The 15,027-nt window shown below is 43.7% G+C and overlaps 1 protein-coding gene across 3 annotated transcripts in view; it reads right to left on the bottom strand.

Moving 5' to 3' along the window:
• Nucleotides 1–14,461, bottom strand: part of KLHL42 (kelch like family member 42) — a 34,350-nt gene extending 19,889 nt beyond the window's left edge. For all 3 annotated transcript variants that reach the window (XR_013364105.1, XR_013364104.1, XM_077870600.1), the window contains exons 1-2: nt 13,471–14,461; nt 4,109–4,302 (exon numbers count right to left, since the gene is read on the bottom strand). Coding sequence is in view for 1 of the 3 variants with exons in the window: in XM_077870600.1 (XP_077726726.1) it covers nt 4,109–4,302; nt 13,471–14,342 (1,066 nt within the window). In the remaining 2 variants the exon portion in view is untranslated. The remainder of the gene's footprint in view (nt 1–4,108; nt 4,303–13,470) is intronic.
• Nucleotides 14,462–15,027: the final 566 nt, after the last annotated feature.

Below are 15,027 nucleotides of genomic sequence, written 5' to 3' on the forward strand. Positions count from 1 at the left end.
AATCAGCGCCTGGAACTCTCTTCAACAGCTACAGAATTACTGACTTCTTAATACAGATGATAGGCTGAGCCCGAAGAGGATCTACTTTTGATAGCCAACTATACTAAATAAGACAAGTGAGCCAAGCAAGATCTTCAGGGGCTAGTCTAAAGGAAATCACACAATTGCAAGTCAGGAGAAACCCAAGAAACTATCACCTATGCCCTTCAAGCCATAGAATCACTTGGCAATTCTATTTCTCGGTTGTAACAGGAGAGACATACTAACAAAGGCCCTTCCCTCTTCCTGTGCCCACTTCACAAGAGATGACTAGTTCTTATGTGGGTAAAATCAGAAAGCAGATCAAAGGCTACTCCAAAATCATCTTGCATTCATAGCTGCTTTAAGGAAAAAATATTGTTTACTCTCTTTTTGAAAAAAATGCTTGTGAAATTTAAAGTATCTCTTTTCATTTTTCCCTTATTATTTGTTCTTTTTTTTCTCCTCCTTGCGGAAAAAATAAATGGAATATTTTAGTCTCAGCAGAATAAAAAATGCTCTGAGTTATCAGAAAGAATGAACTTTCTGTTTGTTGTTTTTGTTTAAACAACAAAATTCATCAGTGTAAGAGACAACTCAGCTTGGGAACAGATATGTAACTAAGGCGTACAACACTTCCCCCTGGGGGTGAGACACAGGAGGACCCACTCCCAGTTAGCAATGATGAAAGAGCTCCACCACTACTGCTGACACCAATCGAGTGCCTGGTAAGAGAGCACAGAAAGAACTAGAAGGAGGAACATTTGGGGGGCTCAGTGGTTGAGCATCAGCCTTGGGCTCAGCTCAGTGATCCCAGGGTCCTGGGATCAAGTCCCACATCGGGCTCCCTGCAGGGAGCCTGCTTCTCCTTCTATGTCTCTGCTTCTCTCTGTCTCTCATGAATGAATGAATAAATGAATGAATAAATAAATAAATCTTAAAAAAAAAAAGAACTAGAAGGAGACTGAACCTTTCGTTTACCACATGTCCCCATGCCTGTAGAAATTTCAGAACTGCTACAGCTTTAGGAAACTGTCCTTTTTTTCCACCCACATTAATACCTCCCTACCTTTCTTTTTATTGTAGCTACTGTGATAAAACTCATTCTGGAGACAGTCCAAGGGAGTTTGGTTCCAATCTATCAAAAAGTGCTCCTTAGTAACCTGGCTTTCCCTCCACATGAATAAAGGACTTATTCTAGTGAGGCTTCCATGGATTTCTCAGTCCCTGGTCTGAAGGTCTTCCCAGGTCTTCTGTAAATGTTTTTTCTCCTCACCCAACAAGGGCTCAGACCATGATGAGGTGGTTTGAGTTGGTGGAATAATCTTTTTGCTTTTACATTTGGAGGTGATTCTGAACTTTAACAAATCACCCTTCTTCCCTGGAGTGGTTACTATTGCTTTCTATTGAATTTTTCATTTCCTCAGTGCCTGCTACAGAATTAATATAATCAAACAGCTATCATAAAAATTGTGAATTACTTACTAAATTTTAAAGTCTACCTAACTTAAGAAGTTAGCAGGCTAATAACCCAACTTTGAGCCCTGCATTTGTTCATAAAACAAAACAATTCTGATTTCTTATTCTAAATACAGGTAACTATTAGGAAGTGCTGAGAAGATCCCAAACAGAAGAGGAGGGGAATTTCAGAGTACAAGGAACTGTCCTGCCCTCTCATCTCAGAAAACCCATTTTCAACCTTTACACAAACATCCATCCATCCACATCACCCAACCATCCCATCACAGGTATTTGGCTTGGGGAACCCGAGACAGGAATCACCGTGGGTGGCCCAAGTGAAGAAGGTATATTAGTAGTGGCTTGAGAAACTAGAAAACACACAAGCAAGGGTTTTCCAGGTCAGATCTAAAGAACATTTGCTCAGCCAGGCCATGGAAGAACTAGGAAATCTACCAGCAGGGTACTCTTTGGGCTACAGTACTGCCTGTCAGTGTTTCCCAGCTCCTGGTCACAAGAGAAGCCAAGGGTTATGTGTGCATTATGTCAGCCCAAAGGGTGCTTTCTGTGTGACAAAATCTAGGGAGCAATCAGAATTCTTAGAAATGTTCAAAAGTAAATAACTGTATTTACTTTCCTAGGAGAAAAAGGCACACAGACACACACAGAGGTACATATGCACTCACAGGAATTCTCTGGGGGCTATGGTTTCGTTAAGCATATGAAGTTGACCGCTGTACCTGAACACCAATATTGAAGGTAAAAGAAATGACTCTTAGGTCTCTCTCTGTCTCTTTATTTATTTTTTCACCCAATTATCTATAACCAAAAAAAGCTGGCAATTATCTTATCTTCAGTAGAATGTCACTAGGGAGGGACATTGAGAATAGCTCCACAGTGATGAAAATCTGAGGGCATTATAAAAAAAAAAAAAACAACTCCCTGTTTCCCATGGTCACTGCCCCTCCTTAAATGCATAAACACAGCACCTGTAGTGAGTTCAACAGGCCCCCAAAAAGATATGTTTACTCCCTAACCCCAAAACCTCTGAATGTGACCTTACTTGGAAAAAGGGACTTTGTACCTTTCAATGAAGTTTAGGATTTCATGATGAGATCATCCTAGATAACCCAGGGGGGCTATAAAATCCAATGAGGAATGTGTCTTTATAAAAGACAGAAGAGGAAAAGACGTAGATATGCTCAGAGGAGAAGGTGTGTGAAGATGGAGGTAGAGCCTGCAGGGATGCAGCCACCAGCCAAGGAACACCTGGAATCACCAAAGATGGAAGAGGCAGGGAAGGACTCTCCCCTAGCGCCTTCAAAAGGGATGTGACTTCCCACACCTTGACTTCAGATTTCTGGCTTCTAGAAATTGTCTTAGGCCACCAAGTTGTAGTTGTTGGTTAAGTCAGCCATAGGAAACTAAAACACCACTCACCATCCTCCCTTCCACAGCCAACTGTTTAGAGATACTTTAAGAAGTGTTACTCAGAATCTTTTGCACATGTCCGTGCGCGCGCACACACACACACACACACAGTAAATCAGATGCTCATAAAACATCTATTGACAGAACTTCTTCCTCTAATATAAATCCCCCAAACAAGACACATTTGGCTACAGTAAAAAGAATTTTTGGCACCTATATTAGCATGTGGATTTTTGTCCTTTACAAAGTGATGTATCAGTAACCTCTCTCCATACCTGTCAGCAAGGCTGGAGAGCTCTGTCCTCCCATATTATAGCATAAAGGAGAGACAGGTTATTTCACTATGTCAGATATAATGGTAACTCTACTACTACAATGGGGCTAAAAGTCCCATGAGTCTAGTTATACCTTTTCTGTAAGTTCTGGGCATTTTACAATCAGATAAACCAAATGAAGAAATAAATTTCCTTGGCCAAGAGGTAACTTGGACACAATTGGAGGGAGATAAAGGGAAAGGCACACCTCTTCCTGGTGGCCCACCACTGCCTCTCTTAACACAGTCAAGCTTTTTTTTTTTTTTTTTATCACTATCATGTGAGATGCTTCCTACCAAGAACATCACTATAAAACCTACTGGAGAAACTTATTCCCAAATTATCAACTACCAAATAGCCACCAAAAAAAAAAGTACAGTTTAATAAACAGTACAACCACCTCCCACCTCTGGGAGGAGGTCAGGAAAGAATGGTCTTATATTCATGTCTTTTATAATCCTCTTAGGATATGTGAACAACAGCCTAGCACTGAGTTTCTATAAATTATGTCTGATATATTTGCATTCAAGAAGGAAGAAAGTGAAAGCAAAGATCTGCAGAATGTTCTAGCCCTAAATTACATAGTGTTAAATGTGTTTGGGAGAAGGTTGGGAGTTGCCCAGTCAAGTCACAAGACAGCTGGCCAGAACAGAAAGAAAACATATATTCTCTTCATAGCATCCTCTACCCCATTCAATTTTCATGATCACACAAAGGCATCAAAGGTCCCCTCCCTTCCAAAACACCCCTGTAGTATACAACTCTCTTCTTCCAGATATGTAAATGTCCAGTATATAATGTATTAAATTACACCAAAGTGTTTCTTTTGGCACCCTCCTGCCCTTCTCCAGGCTGCCGAAGCTCATAGAAGAGGACCACATACTTACCTCTGGTAGTATATCCTCCAATGACATAAATTTTTCCCTTACACTCACACGCAGAGAACTCAGCCAGAGGATTTGGTAAGGGTGCCACAAAATTCCAGGCATCCTGCTCAGGATTGTAACACTCAACATTAGAAACGGCCTGCCCACCAATGGCATAGAGTTTTGAATTAACGGCCACAAGCTTGAAGTTAGACCTGAAAGAGAGACACAAAGGTCCAGAGAGTCAGTTTTTTGACCATTAAGAAGGCAATGGCATGAACTGCTAAAGCAGAGTAAGGAATGTGTTGGATATCTAAAGAAAATTAGCTCTCTAAGAGCTGGATGTCCATTCTGCCTGGGGACAGAGGAATGACCAAATGACATCTCAAATACCACTCCAACCCCAGAATTCACAAGAATGATACATTTTCCAAATGTTACCAATTGAAGATAAGCAATTCAATATAACCAAGAGTAGTCTTGCTTAGCCTTATGCCAAGAACCAATGATATTTTGTGGGAGCAAGTGCCAAGGGAGAAATGCATAACCACCTCACTCCCCTCTCTACTCAGAATGTTTTCCATTCTTCCTACCTAGTGGGTAGGCTTTATGTTAGGTACACACTAGCACCTCCTACACAGACAGGCATATGCTAAGGGTGGTTGCTGAAGGGTGGTTCAGAGAGCCACTTACCACAAGGGCACCTAGGTAGATCACTCGCTCCACTTCCAGTCTGAGGGCCTCTTATATATTGTTTCACAACAAATAATGTAGGGCTACATAAGCACTGAACTAATTAAACATATTCTGATCCAACACTCTTCGAGTATTTACACATATTAACAAATACTTAAATTCACAAATGCTCACCTATCATAATAGAAAATTATTTTAAAAAGAGAATATATTGGTTTTAAGCTCCATATTCAGTAATACAATTAAACAGTTCTCAGGCTTCAGACACTAGATAAAAAAAAGTCTTACGATTTTTTAATTGAAAAGAAAAAATTAATTTGTTTCAACACAGCATACAGGGATTAATGGACTCCTTGAAGGCCAGAGGAGATAAACATTTAGGACAGTTTCCCTGAAACATGCAGTAGTCTCTAGTTTATGGGAGTGTGAGCAGAGAGCATAATGCAACACAAAGACCTGAAGCACAAATCAGGAGACCCTGGCTCAGACCCCACCTCTGCTGATAACCAGATATCTTACCCTGGCTCAAACATCCCACTTCGCCATCTCTGGTATGGGGCTAATACCCATCACAGAATGGTCAAGGCAATTACAGCAGTTTATCAGCAAGTACTACACTGAGATAAGATACTATCATTATAATTTCCCCGTTTTCTAGTGTTTGAAATAAAGAAAGTAGACCAGGTCAACTTGGAGGCCACATCTAGCGCCAACACAACATTTTCAAAAGTAACAGTATCTTAAGAAATAATGGGTGTAGAGGCCACATAGGAAAAACACATGTAAGAGGGTAGATGAAGAAGAAACAGGGAATGAGTAGTCCATTTATGATCTCCTAACAGGTGCTTAACACTGATGCATAATGACATAGAACATGTTGGTAATAGCCACCTACTAAAACAGTAAGATGTTTTCAAAGGTGCCTGTAATGTGTACATTTAAATGAGTTTTAGTTTTGTTTTGTTTTCCAAATCAGAGAATGAACAGAGTACCCTTCAACAAGAACTTCATATTGTCCATTAAACCGAGCCAGGCATTCATATTTCATGCCAACAGACTTTGCTGGGGTGGCAGTTATTGGGGGGTCTGGTTTATGTTGCTTACTTTTTCCGCTGCCAATGGTCCTTAAAATCTGACCATGATGCCCTCTCTCTGTGTGCAAATTTGGGGAACCAAAGGAAATAAAGCTTGTAAATAAGCACTAAATTTTACCAGCCCGCAATTTGTTTTTGCTCCCCAAAAGTACATAGATAGTAAATTTTGTAAGATCAAAACAGTTTTTAATGTTCATCCAGCATAATCATTTGTCCTAAGTAAACATGTAAGGGCTGAATGAATAGGCAGTTAAAAGTAAACAATTCCATCTCTCCAGACCCCAGCATGCTCAAATTCACTTGGAGAGAAGAAACTTTTCAATACTGAAATTGAGATGAAACTGCCACCCCGAAACACACCACTTAATGAAGAGGCATATTGCTAAGGATTAGGAGCCCAGGTTTAAACAGGGAAATCTCAGCTCCATTACTCAACAGCTATGTGACCTTGGACAAGTCACTGAATCTCCATTCATCTGAGCCTCAGTATCCCCATCTGTGAAGTGGGGAAAAGCATAATGTCACACATAGTAAGAGCTGTAAAGGGGAACACTTGCAGAGAGGGGTCATGAGAGGGAATGTTTTTCTGCATGTCATAAGCCTAAGTTTCTTTTCTTTTCTTTTTTAAAAGATTTTATTTATTTATTCATGAGAGACACACACAGAGAGAGGCAGAGATATAGGCAGAGGGAGAAGCGGGCTCCATGCAGGGAGCCCGATGTGGGACTTGATCCCGGAACTCCAGGATCAGGCCTTGAGCTGAAGGCAGATGCTTAATTGCTGAGCCACCCGGGCATCCCATAAGCCTAAGTTTCTTAACTCTGAGTGGGTCTGTTTCTCATTTCTTAACTGCAACTGTCACTAGCTGTAATGTACTCTAGAATTATGCACAAAGTTCTCTCTTATCCATAAATACTTGCCACGTAGCCCCTCATTTCCTACTTTCTGAAAATAACTCTTTCACTCTTCACCTCTTGAATGGTGAAAGTATGAATCTAAGCTAATTGATTTAAAAAAAAAAAACAACAACTATCATCTCTAGTGTTTTCTTAATATTGATCCCTGACATACTACCCTCAGGGGGTAAAAAGAAGAATTTTTAAATCAAATAATGATGTGTTGTAGCTACATAACTGACTGGCTTACAGTAAATAGAAATAAAAGTAAAAAAAATAGATGCTGATTTAATTACTACTCCATTTCAAGGTAATAAAGAGCTCATTAAATCCTTAAAAACTAAGTGACATGAAATATGCTGAACACTGGTACACAGATGAACAGTAGCTGTATACAACTGCAGGGTGGCAGGTGACACAGAGGCCTGAGTGGCTTTGAGTGCTGGTCCCATAACTGCTGTGCAAGGTAACTGAACTCACTGAGCCTCAGCTTCCCCTCTGGGGAGATGGAACCAATAAGAGTACTTACCTCAAAGAGAGGCTGTGAGCATGAAATAGGAAGTGACATCTAAAACTGTCTACAACATGCGGCCCAGATTAAGAGCTCAAGAAATACAAACCATCCGTAGAATAGTTTGTTACCGGTAGAGTAAACATCAGAGAGAAATGGCAAGATCTTTTCTCACAATGGCAAGATCTTCTCAGAAGAGGATTATACAGTCTGTGGAGCACTTGGGTGTTTGTGTCCCTTCCTTCCCCTTCTGCTGCCTACCTTCTGCTACTTCCATATGAATTAACCTCCCCAGGGGACCAGGAAGGGGAGAGCGCAAAAGTTAGGAACAGAAATAGTCAAGGTTGCTACCTACTACCATGTCTGAGAAACCAGAGCACACAAACCAACTATTGGCCAAAATCACAGTGGGCTGGGGCGGGGAGTAGATACATAGTTTTCTTTCCTTCACAGTATTCTCAGACTCCACTGCAATGTTAACCAGAGAGGACAAAATCTCTCAAGGGTTCCATGACTCTAGACATGCCCTAAAACACTAAACTTTCACTCAGAGGAAAAGGGGACAGCCAAGGTTGACAACTGTAATTCCACCTCTGCCAGGAGACTTGTTTAACTATCTCCCGGCCTTGCTGTATTCACACACAGAACAATTTCAGACCAAAAGTGCAGGGCAATCTAAGAGACTAGAGACGTCCGAAATAGAGAAATTAATGAACCGACTGTTGTGACAGTGGCCAGTTCCTGCCAGTTATCACCAATAATAGTGCGAAAGGAAGGCAAGTACTTTTGTGGGCACAGAAGTTTCTTATGTGAAGAGTTATGTCCTGACAATTCCTGAGATCAAATCTACATTCAGATCACTGGGAAGGATTGCATACCTGGACTTCCAAGCATCCTCTCAAAGAGTGCTATGTACTTAATATTGTCATTTTCAAGTAAGTGTGCGGGCACACCATTAACATCTCTTTCTTTCCTTCTCTTCCTTCCTTCCCTCCTTCTTTCCTTCCTTCCTGTCAGAGAGGCAGGGCACTACTGGTCACACAGCACCATTTTCTCCAGGCATTACTGGTCATAGAGCACCACTACAGAATCTCTCAATCCTAGGGTTTCTGCCTGTCCTTTATTATTTAAGTTTCTGAGATCACCATCCTATTCAGTCCCTGGGGAAAGTGGACTGCTCTGCATATGACCCCTTTGTCAAAGTAAAACAGCACAGGTACTTCACAAAGGCAGTGAATCAAGGTAGCATGTGTGACCAGAGGCCAAAATCTGCTTATGCTTCTAATTTACCTCTGATGTTTCCAGAAACTGTGTTAGACACATTACCCAGGAATAATCCCATTCTAGGTTTCATTTTTACTTGTCTCATCATCTAAACTCAATCATGAACTCCTTGAGAATAGGAACTATGTCATCTTTGTTGTTCACCCAATAGTGACTAGAAAGATGCTGGACAGAAAGGCTGTGGTGAAGCTGAAATACATGTAATGAAATTTTAAAAAGCAGGATAGCACCACAAAGTGTATGTGCTCCACTTCTCGGAAAAAAATAATTTCTAAGAAGAAAATTTAAAAGTCTTCATGAGGATGGTCACTGCCAGTCTATAAGTCAAATTGTAAATATTCTAAATGTTTATATCTAGTCAATGGATATTTACATTTTGGTTACTCTACTTATTACACACAACTTAGCAATTTACTTAACTTTCTATGCCTCAGTTTCTGACTCTGTAAAATGGGAACTTGCCCGATACAGTGTATGTGAAGAGTGAGATAATACACCCAAAGCAGTAAAAACAGTACCTAGTACAGAGTAAATGTTCAATTAAACATTAACATTTTTCAGCTATTCTAAATAACTAAAATGACGGTTACAAGATAAAAATACAGTAATGTCACATTTAAAAAAATAATTCACTTTTATTATAATAATGTATAATATATCCCATAATTCAAAATAACCAGGTATTTTAAGCATCTGTTATTTGCTGGACACCATGTTAGCAGTAGGCATATACATAAGGACTGAATTGGCCCTCATCAGAAGGGAGAGAAACAAACAGAAGCAGAAAATTTCAACTGAAGGTGGAGAGCATGCTAGAAAAGCACAGAATTGGAATATTTAGCCCAACTTAGAGTTTAAGAAAGGACTCCCAGTTGAGTTGATGTCAGATCTGAGTCACAGTAGGAGAGAGATAAAGAAGATTACAAATTCCAATATGGCATCCAATTTTAAAATTTGGTGGGAAAAGATACTGTGCAGAAAAAAAAAAAAAACAAGCCTAATAACTCAGGGTGCTTGGCTGGCTCAATCAGTGGAGCATGTGACTCTTGACCCCAGGGTCATGACTTCAAGCCCTACACGGGGGCCTACATCCTGTAAGTAAGTAAGTAAGTAAGTAAAGTAAGTAAGTAAAGTAAGTAAGTAAAGTAAGTAAGTAAGTAAGTAAGTAAATAAATAAGTAAATAAATAAATAAATAAATAAATAAATAAATAAATGTTTTTAAAAAAGAAAACAACAATAACTAGAAAATACCTGAGAATACTTGTAATAAAAAAAATATATACAGACTATACAAAGATAATAAAAGAAGCCTTCCCTGAAGGACCGAAGACCTAAGTAAATACATGGAAAAACAAACCATTTTTCCAGCTGCAAAGTATTATGAAACTATGAATCCTCCCCCAGCTACTGATAAATATAATGTAATCCCAATCAAGATTCCAAAAGGCCTTGACAAACTCTAAAGTTTACCTGAAGGAGACAATGTACAAAGAATAGATAAGAGAATCAAAATAAAACAGAGCAAACAGATCTCGGCTCCATGAACAATAAAACAGTTTACCAAGCTACAATAATTTAAAAGTATGTAATTGATAAAGGAATGGCCAATCTGTCAATATAGAAACAGGAAAATTAGTATCTGATAACTGGTCGTGCAAATCACAGTGAGGATTGAGGCCACTGGGACATTTAGAAAACATGTTATAACCTTACTTTATACCTTATATAAAAATAAACTCCATACAATTCAAATACAAATGTAAAAAGGCAAAAATATAAAAGTAATGTAAATTACTTTTATCTAGATGAATATTTGTATATTCTTAGCTTGTAGAAGCCTTTCCTATACAAAATTAAAAGCTAATAGGAGGTACATGACACATTTGACTATAAAAAATTTTAAATTTCTTCATATAATACACTATAAACCTGAGGTCCAATACTGGAGGCTCACAATATTATCCTGCAATCTGTTTGGTCTGCAAGGTGTTTGTTATTGTTGATGTTGGTTTTTTTCAATGAAGCAACCTGCCAGCATTTAAAAATCTGATATCTGGCTGGCTGGCAACACCATTCCTCACTTCTAGGTGGCAACAAGTTGTGGCTGCGAGGTGGAGCCCTCTTGTGGTGGGGGGGGGGTAGCCGTCTGGTTCACGGTAACTCCAACCCAGCCTTCTACTCCTTGACTTCACCTGCCTGGTCACTTTAGGGACTTCATTTTTGAGGCCTTACGATAAAATAAAGGCAGGGGAAAAACATGTGCAACATTACCTAAGAGACAAGCGATTAATTCTACATCTGTAAACAGAACTTCTAAAATGAATGTGAAAAAGATTAATCAATTTTCTTTTTAATTGGCAAAGGCCATTTACTAAATATATACAAAAGGCCAATAATCGTATGAAGGGAAAAATTTCTCTTTTAAGCAGAAACATTCACACCAGTGTTTGCTCACTGGATTGGTAAAAATAAAAAATGATGATAATATCTTGTCTTGGCAAAAGTATAGGAACTGGCAAGCTCAAACACTGTTGACAGGAGAGGAAATCTGAAAATTTTTCTGATGGGCAATTTGGCAGGAGCTACCAAAATTTAAAACGTACATGTACTTTGACCCACCTATCCAGGGATTCCAGGGGTTGACCATACAGGACTGATATATGCCTGCTAAGCTGACACACATAGGACAAGATGTCCACTATAGCATTGTTTATAATGGCAAATAGAAGCAACTTAAATGTTCCTGAATAAAGGAAGGGCTGATTACATTATGGTAGAGCCATAGGAATATTATAAAGCCATTAATGAGAGTGAGATAGCTCTCCATTTGTTGATATAGAAAAAAACTCTCAAAGTGGAAATATTAATGGTCATAATAATCAGCACAGCCTAATCAGCTTTAAGGTAAAAAGATATATAAGATGCATACACACCCCTACATGTATATGCATATGTACATTTTTCCTTGTTAACAATTATCAACATATTTGGTTTATATAAATATACATTTATAACATATTTATAAATGTATAATATATTAATATATGTCCATAGATACTCATATTTTTTACTTCTGTGGCTTTTTCACATCATTGGCAATTTTTCTAAGCATGTATTCGTGCATTACTCAAATACTTTTCTCCCCCCCCCTCCCCAGAGGACAGAAAAGATAGTCCTATGAAGAAAAAGAAAAAAGAGAAAAGGACTACCAAAGATTTGTAAAGAAAGAAAAAGGGGTGCTTGGGTGGCTCAGTTGGTTAAGCATCCTACTCTTGATCTCAGGGTTGTGAGATTGAGCCCTGCATCAATCAGGCTCTGAGCTGGCTATGGAGCCTGCTTAGGATTTTCTCTCTCCCTCTGCCCCTACCCCTTCTCTTTAAAAAAAAAAAGGAAAGAAAAAAAGAATTCTGTGAAGTGTGTTAGAGTTTGAGCTGGAGTTGGGGGCGGGGAGCTATTGAACACCAGTTGAAGTAGTTGGGAGATATGTGTGTGGAGGTGACAGGTCCTGGGCCTTCCACCCCTAATCCAAGCACCATCTATAACCACTGAATATTCCTTTCTTGCTTCAATTAAAGCTCTTAGCATTTGTTTTAAAATAACACTTCTAATACCAAATTTTAAATACAGTATCATCTCAGTGGTATAAATAATACACTAAAAAGGGGTTGGAAGAAAACATCCCAACCTGTAGATGCTATTGCCTCTGTGAGGGAGGGAGTAGCAGTGAGATACTCTGTTTCTTGATTCTTTTCCATTTTTCTAGAATCATTATTATTTTTATCATCAGAAAAAAAAAAGAACATTTTCCATAATGAATTTCATGTTATAGTAGAAATAAAGCCACCGGCTTGGGGTACCCTAAGTCAAGTCAATGGTCTTCCCATTCCTGTTACGGCTTTCTTTGCCTGGTGGAGAGTCCCCCAGCTACTTTGCTCCACACTTCAGGGTGAGGCTCCTGTGGGGACTGAGATGGATACAAGTAGACCAGAAGAAAGGGTATTCCTGTCCTTCCATGGGTCACACTGATTCCTCCCCCCACTTGTATGTGAATGGCCCCGGGCCATCTTGACTTCTACCATCTTTCTTGCCTACCACCTCTCCCTGTATCTGGTCTGCTCTTTTTATCCCCCTGTTCCTTTCCTAGCTCCATTCCCTTCTCTCCCTCCCTTCCGCACCTCCTTTTCCTGTCTTCCAGTCCCCCAAGGGCATGTTGGGAGGGATCTGAGGATGGGAAGGGAGAAGGCTGGGTGGACTGAAATGTTCTGTAGGTCACCACTGCCAGGCTCAAATTTCGGGTCAATGAGACGAAACTGTCTGCGAAGGAAAGGAAATGCCAAAGAGAAAATAAAGAATCAGAAAGACGATCCTATGTACGACTCTAATGGTCATGTCCTGGTCACAGATTGGGGGCCCCAGTGTGGAAAGCTTCAAAGTCAGTAACAACAACAACAAAGTCTTCCCAAGACAGCGTTACAGGTCACTGCCAAGTGTGTCACTGTAATCAGGACGAGAGCCTAAAAAATAAAAAGTAAAAAAATAAAAAGGGGAAAAATGAAAACAAACTTTTAAAAGTTTTCTTTTAAAGTATCCTTCGAGGAAACCACAGACCTCTTTCTCTCCACGGGGTAAGAGGCAAAAAAGGCAGTTTGCCTGTAAGCGCGATGCCTGCAAGGAAACTACTCAGCCAGGTGACCTCACTGGGCGGGGGTTGGGGGGGGGGGGTCACGTCTTCCTCGCAAGTTCAAGTTCGCAGCTGCCAGAGTCAAGGCCACCAACAGTCCTGAGGATGTCATCCCCACACCTCGGCGCCACCTCCCCTGACAGCCCAGGGAACAGGAGGGGAATGGACTGGTGAATGAATGGGGCCGGGAAGGAAGGAAGGGGCCCTGCAGGGTACTCACCTCTTCTGGTTCATGGAGGCCACCTGGAGCCACTCGTTGGTGCTGGGGTTGTAGGAGTGCGCAGCCGAGATCTCCTGGCTGGTGATCCTGTACCCGCCCACTATGAAGAGGTAGTTGTCCAGGATGGCGGACCCGTAACCCCTGACGTTCACCAGGTCGGGAGGAAGGTTGTTGGCCAGCGGGAACCAACGCTCAGTCATCTCCTCATACCTGAGCATGGACGGGGGCTCCCCTTGGTAGGGGTGAGGGGCCAGGGGCCCCCCCAAGAAATCCCCCAGGGCCACGAGGACAGGAGTCCCGGTCATCCGGGCCTCTCTGAGCCTCTGCTTCAGGCTGCCGTCCCCGGGGCCTTGAGGAGGAGCCCCCAGGAGGTGGAACTGGGGCTTGCACAGCACCTCGTGGAAGTGGACGACCATGAAGCGCAGGCAGGCCTCCTGCAGGTCGGGCAGCCCGTACACCTGCGCCAGGCGGTACAGCTCCAGGCAGTTGGTGAGCCGCACCTGCGACAGCAGCAGCTGCAGCAGGGACGTGACCTGGAGGAAGGAGGCCGCCTCCACCAGCTCGGCCAGCAGGCTCGCCTCGTCCATGTCCTCCTCCTCCTCCACCCCTCCGCCCTGCTCCGCCCGCGGGGCCAGGAGCCAGCCCTCGCGGGCCCCGCCGGCGTTGATGAAGTCGAGCACCAGGCGCAGGCCCGGGGCGCTGAGGCCGCGCAGCTGCTGCACCTCGGGGCCGCCCGCCTCCTGGCTCAGGGCCTCGCGCATGCCGGAGCGGTAGAGCGCGCGGAAGTAGTCGCTCTGCTCGATGAGCTTCCTCTTGCTCACCGGGTAGCAGCGGTCCTCCAGGCGGATCTGCACCATCTCGTCGGCCGACATGGCTGGGGGGCCGCGGGCCGCCGGGCCGCCCGCCAGCTCCGCGCGCTCGCCTCCCCGCCCCCACGCGCTCGCCGGGCTCCGGGTGCGGCGCGCCGAGGGATGGCGCCGGGCGGAGGACGGAGGCGACGGAGGCGACGCGAGGCGACGCGAGGCGACGGGAGGCGACGGGAGGCGACGGGCCGTCGCCCGCGCCCGCCTCCGCCCGGCCGATCTGGGTCGCGGCGGCGCCCCCGAGGCAGCCCCTCCTCCCGGGCCCGGGGGCGGCGGCTCAGCCTCGCTCGGCCGCGGCGGCGGCCCTGCCCGTCTGCTCCGCCCCCGCGCCGCGGAAGGCCGGGCGGGCGCGCGCCGGGCGCGGGGAGGCGGCCGCCGTGCTCGGCCGGGAGCTGCGGGCCGCGGCGGCCGCCCAGGGCTGCCCAGCGCCCAGCGCCCAGCCCGCAGCCCGCAGCCCGCAGCCTCCGCGCGCCTCGCCGCCCACTTCCGCCCGCAGGACCCCCCGCCCCGCGCCGCGGCTCCGCCCGAGGCGGCAGGCGGCCCGGGCGCTCGGCGGTCCACGCTGCTGCTCGGGCGGGAAGGGAGAGACCGAGGGGACGCGCGCGGGGGCGCGGGGGCGCCGGGGCGAGGGGAGCCTGGGGTCCCGGGCGTCAAAATGACATCACGTCTGGGACCGCGTCTGGCCCAATCCGCG

This window comes from Canis aureus, chromosome 25 (genome assembly GCF_053574225.1).
Source record: "Canis aureus isolate CA01 chromosome 25, VMU_Caureus_v.1.0, whole genome shotgun sequence".
In the NCBI taxonomy this organism is placed as follows: Eukaryota; Metazoa; Chordata; class Mammalia; order Carnivora; family Canidae; genus Canis; species Canis aureus.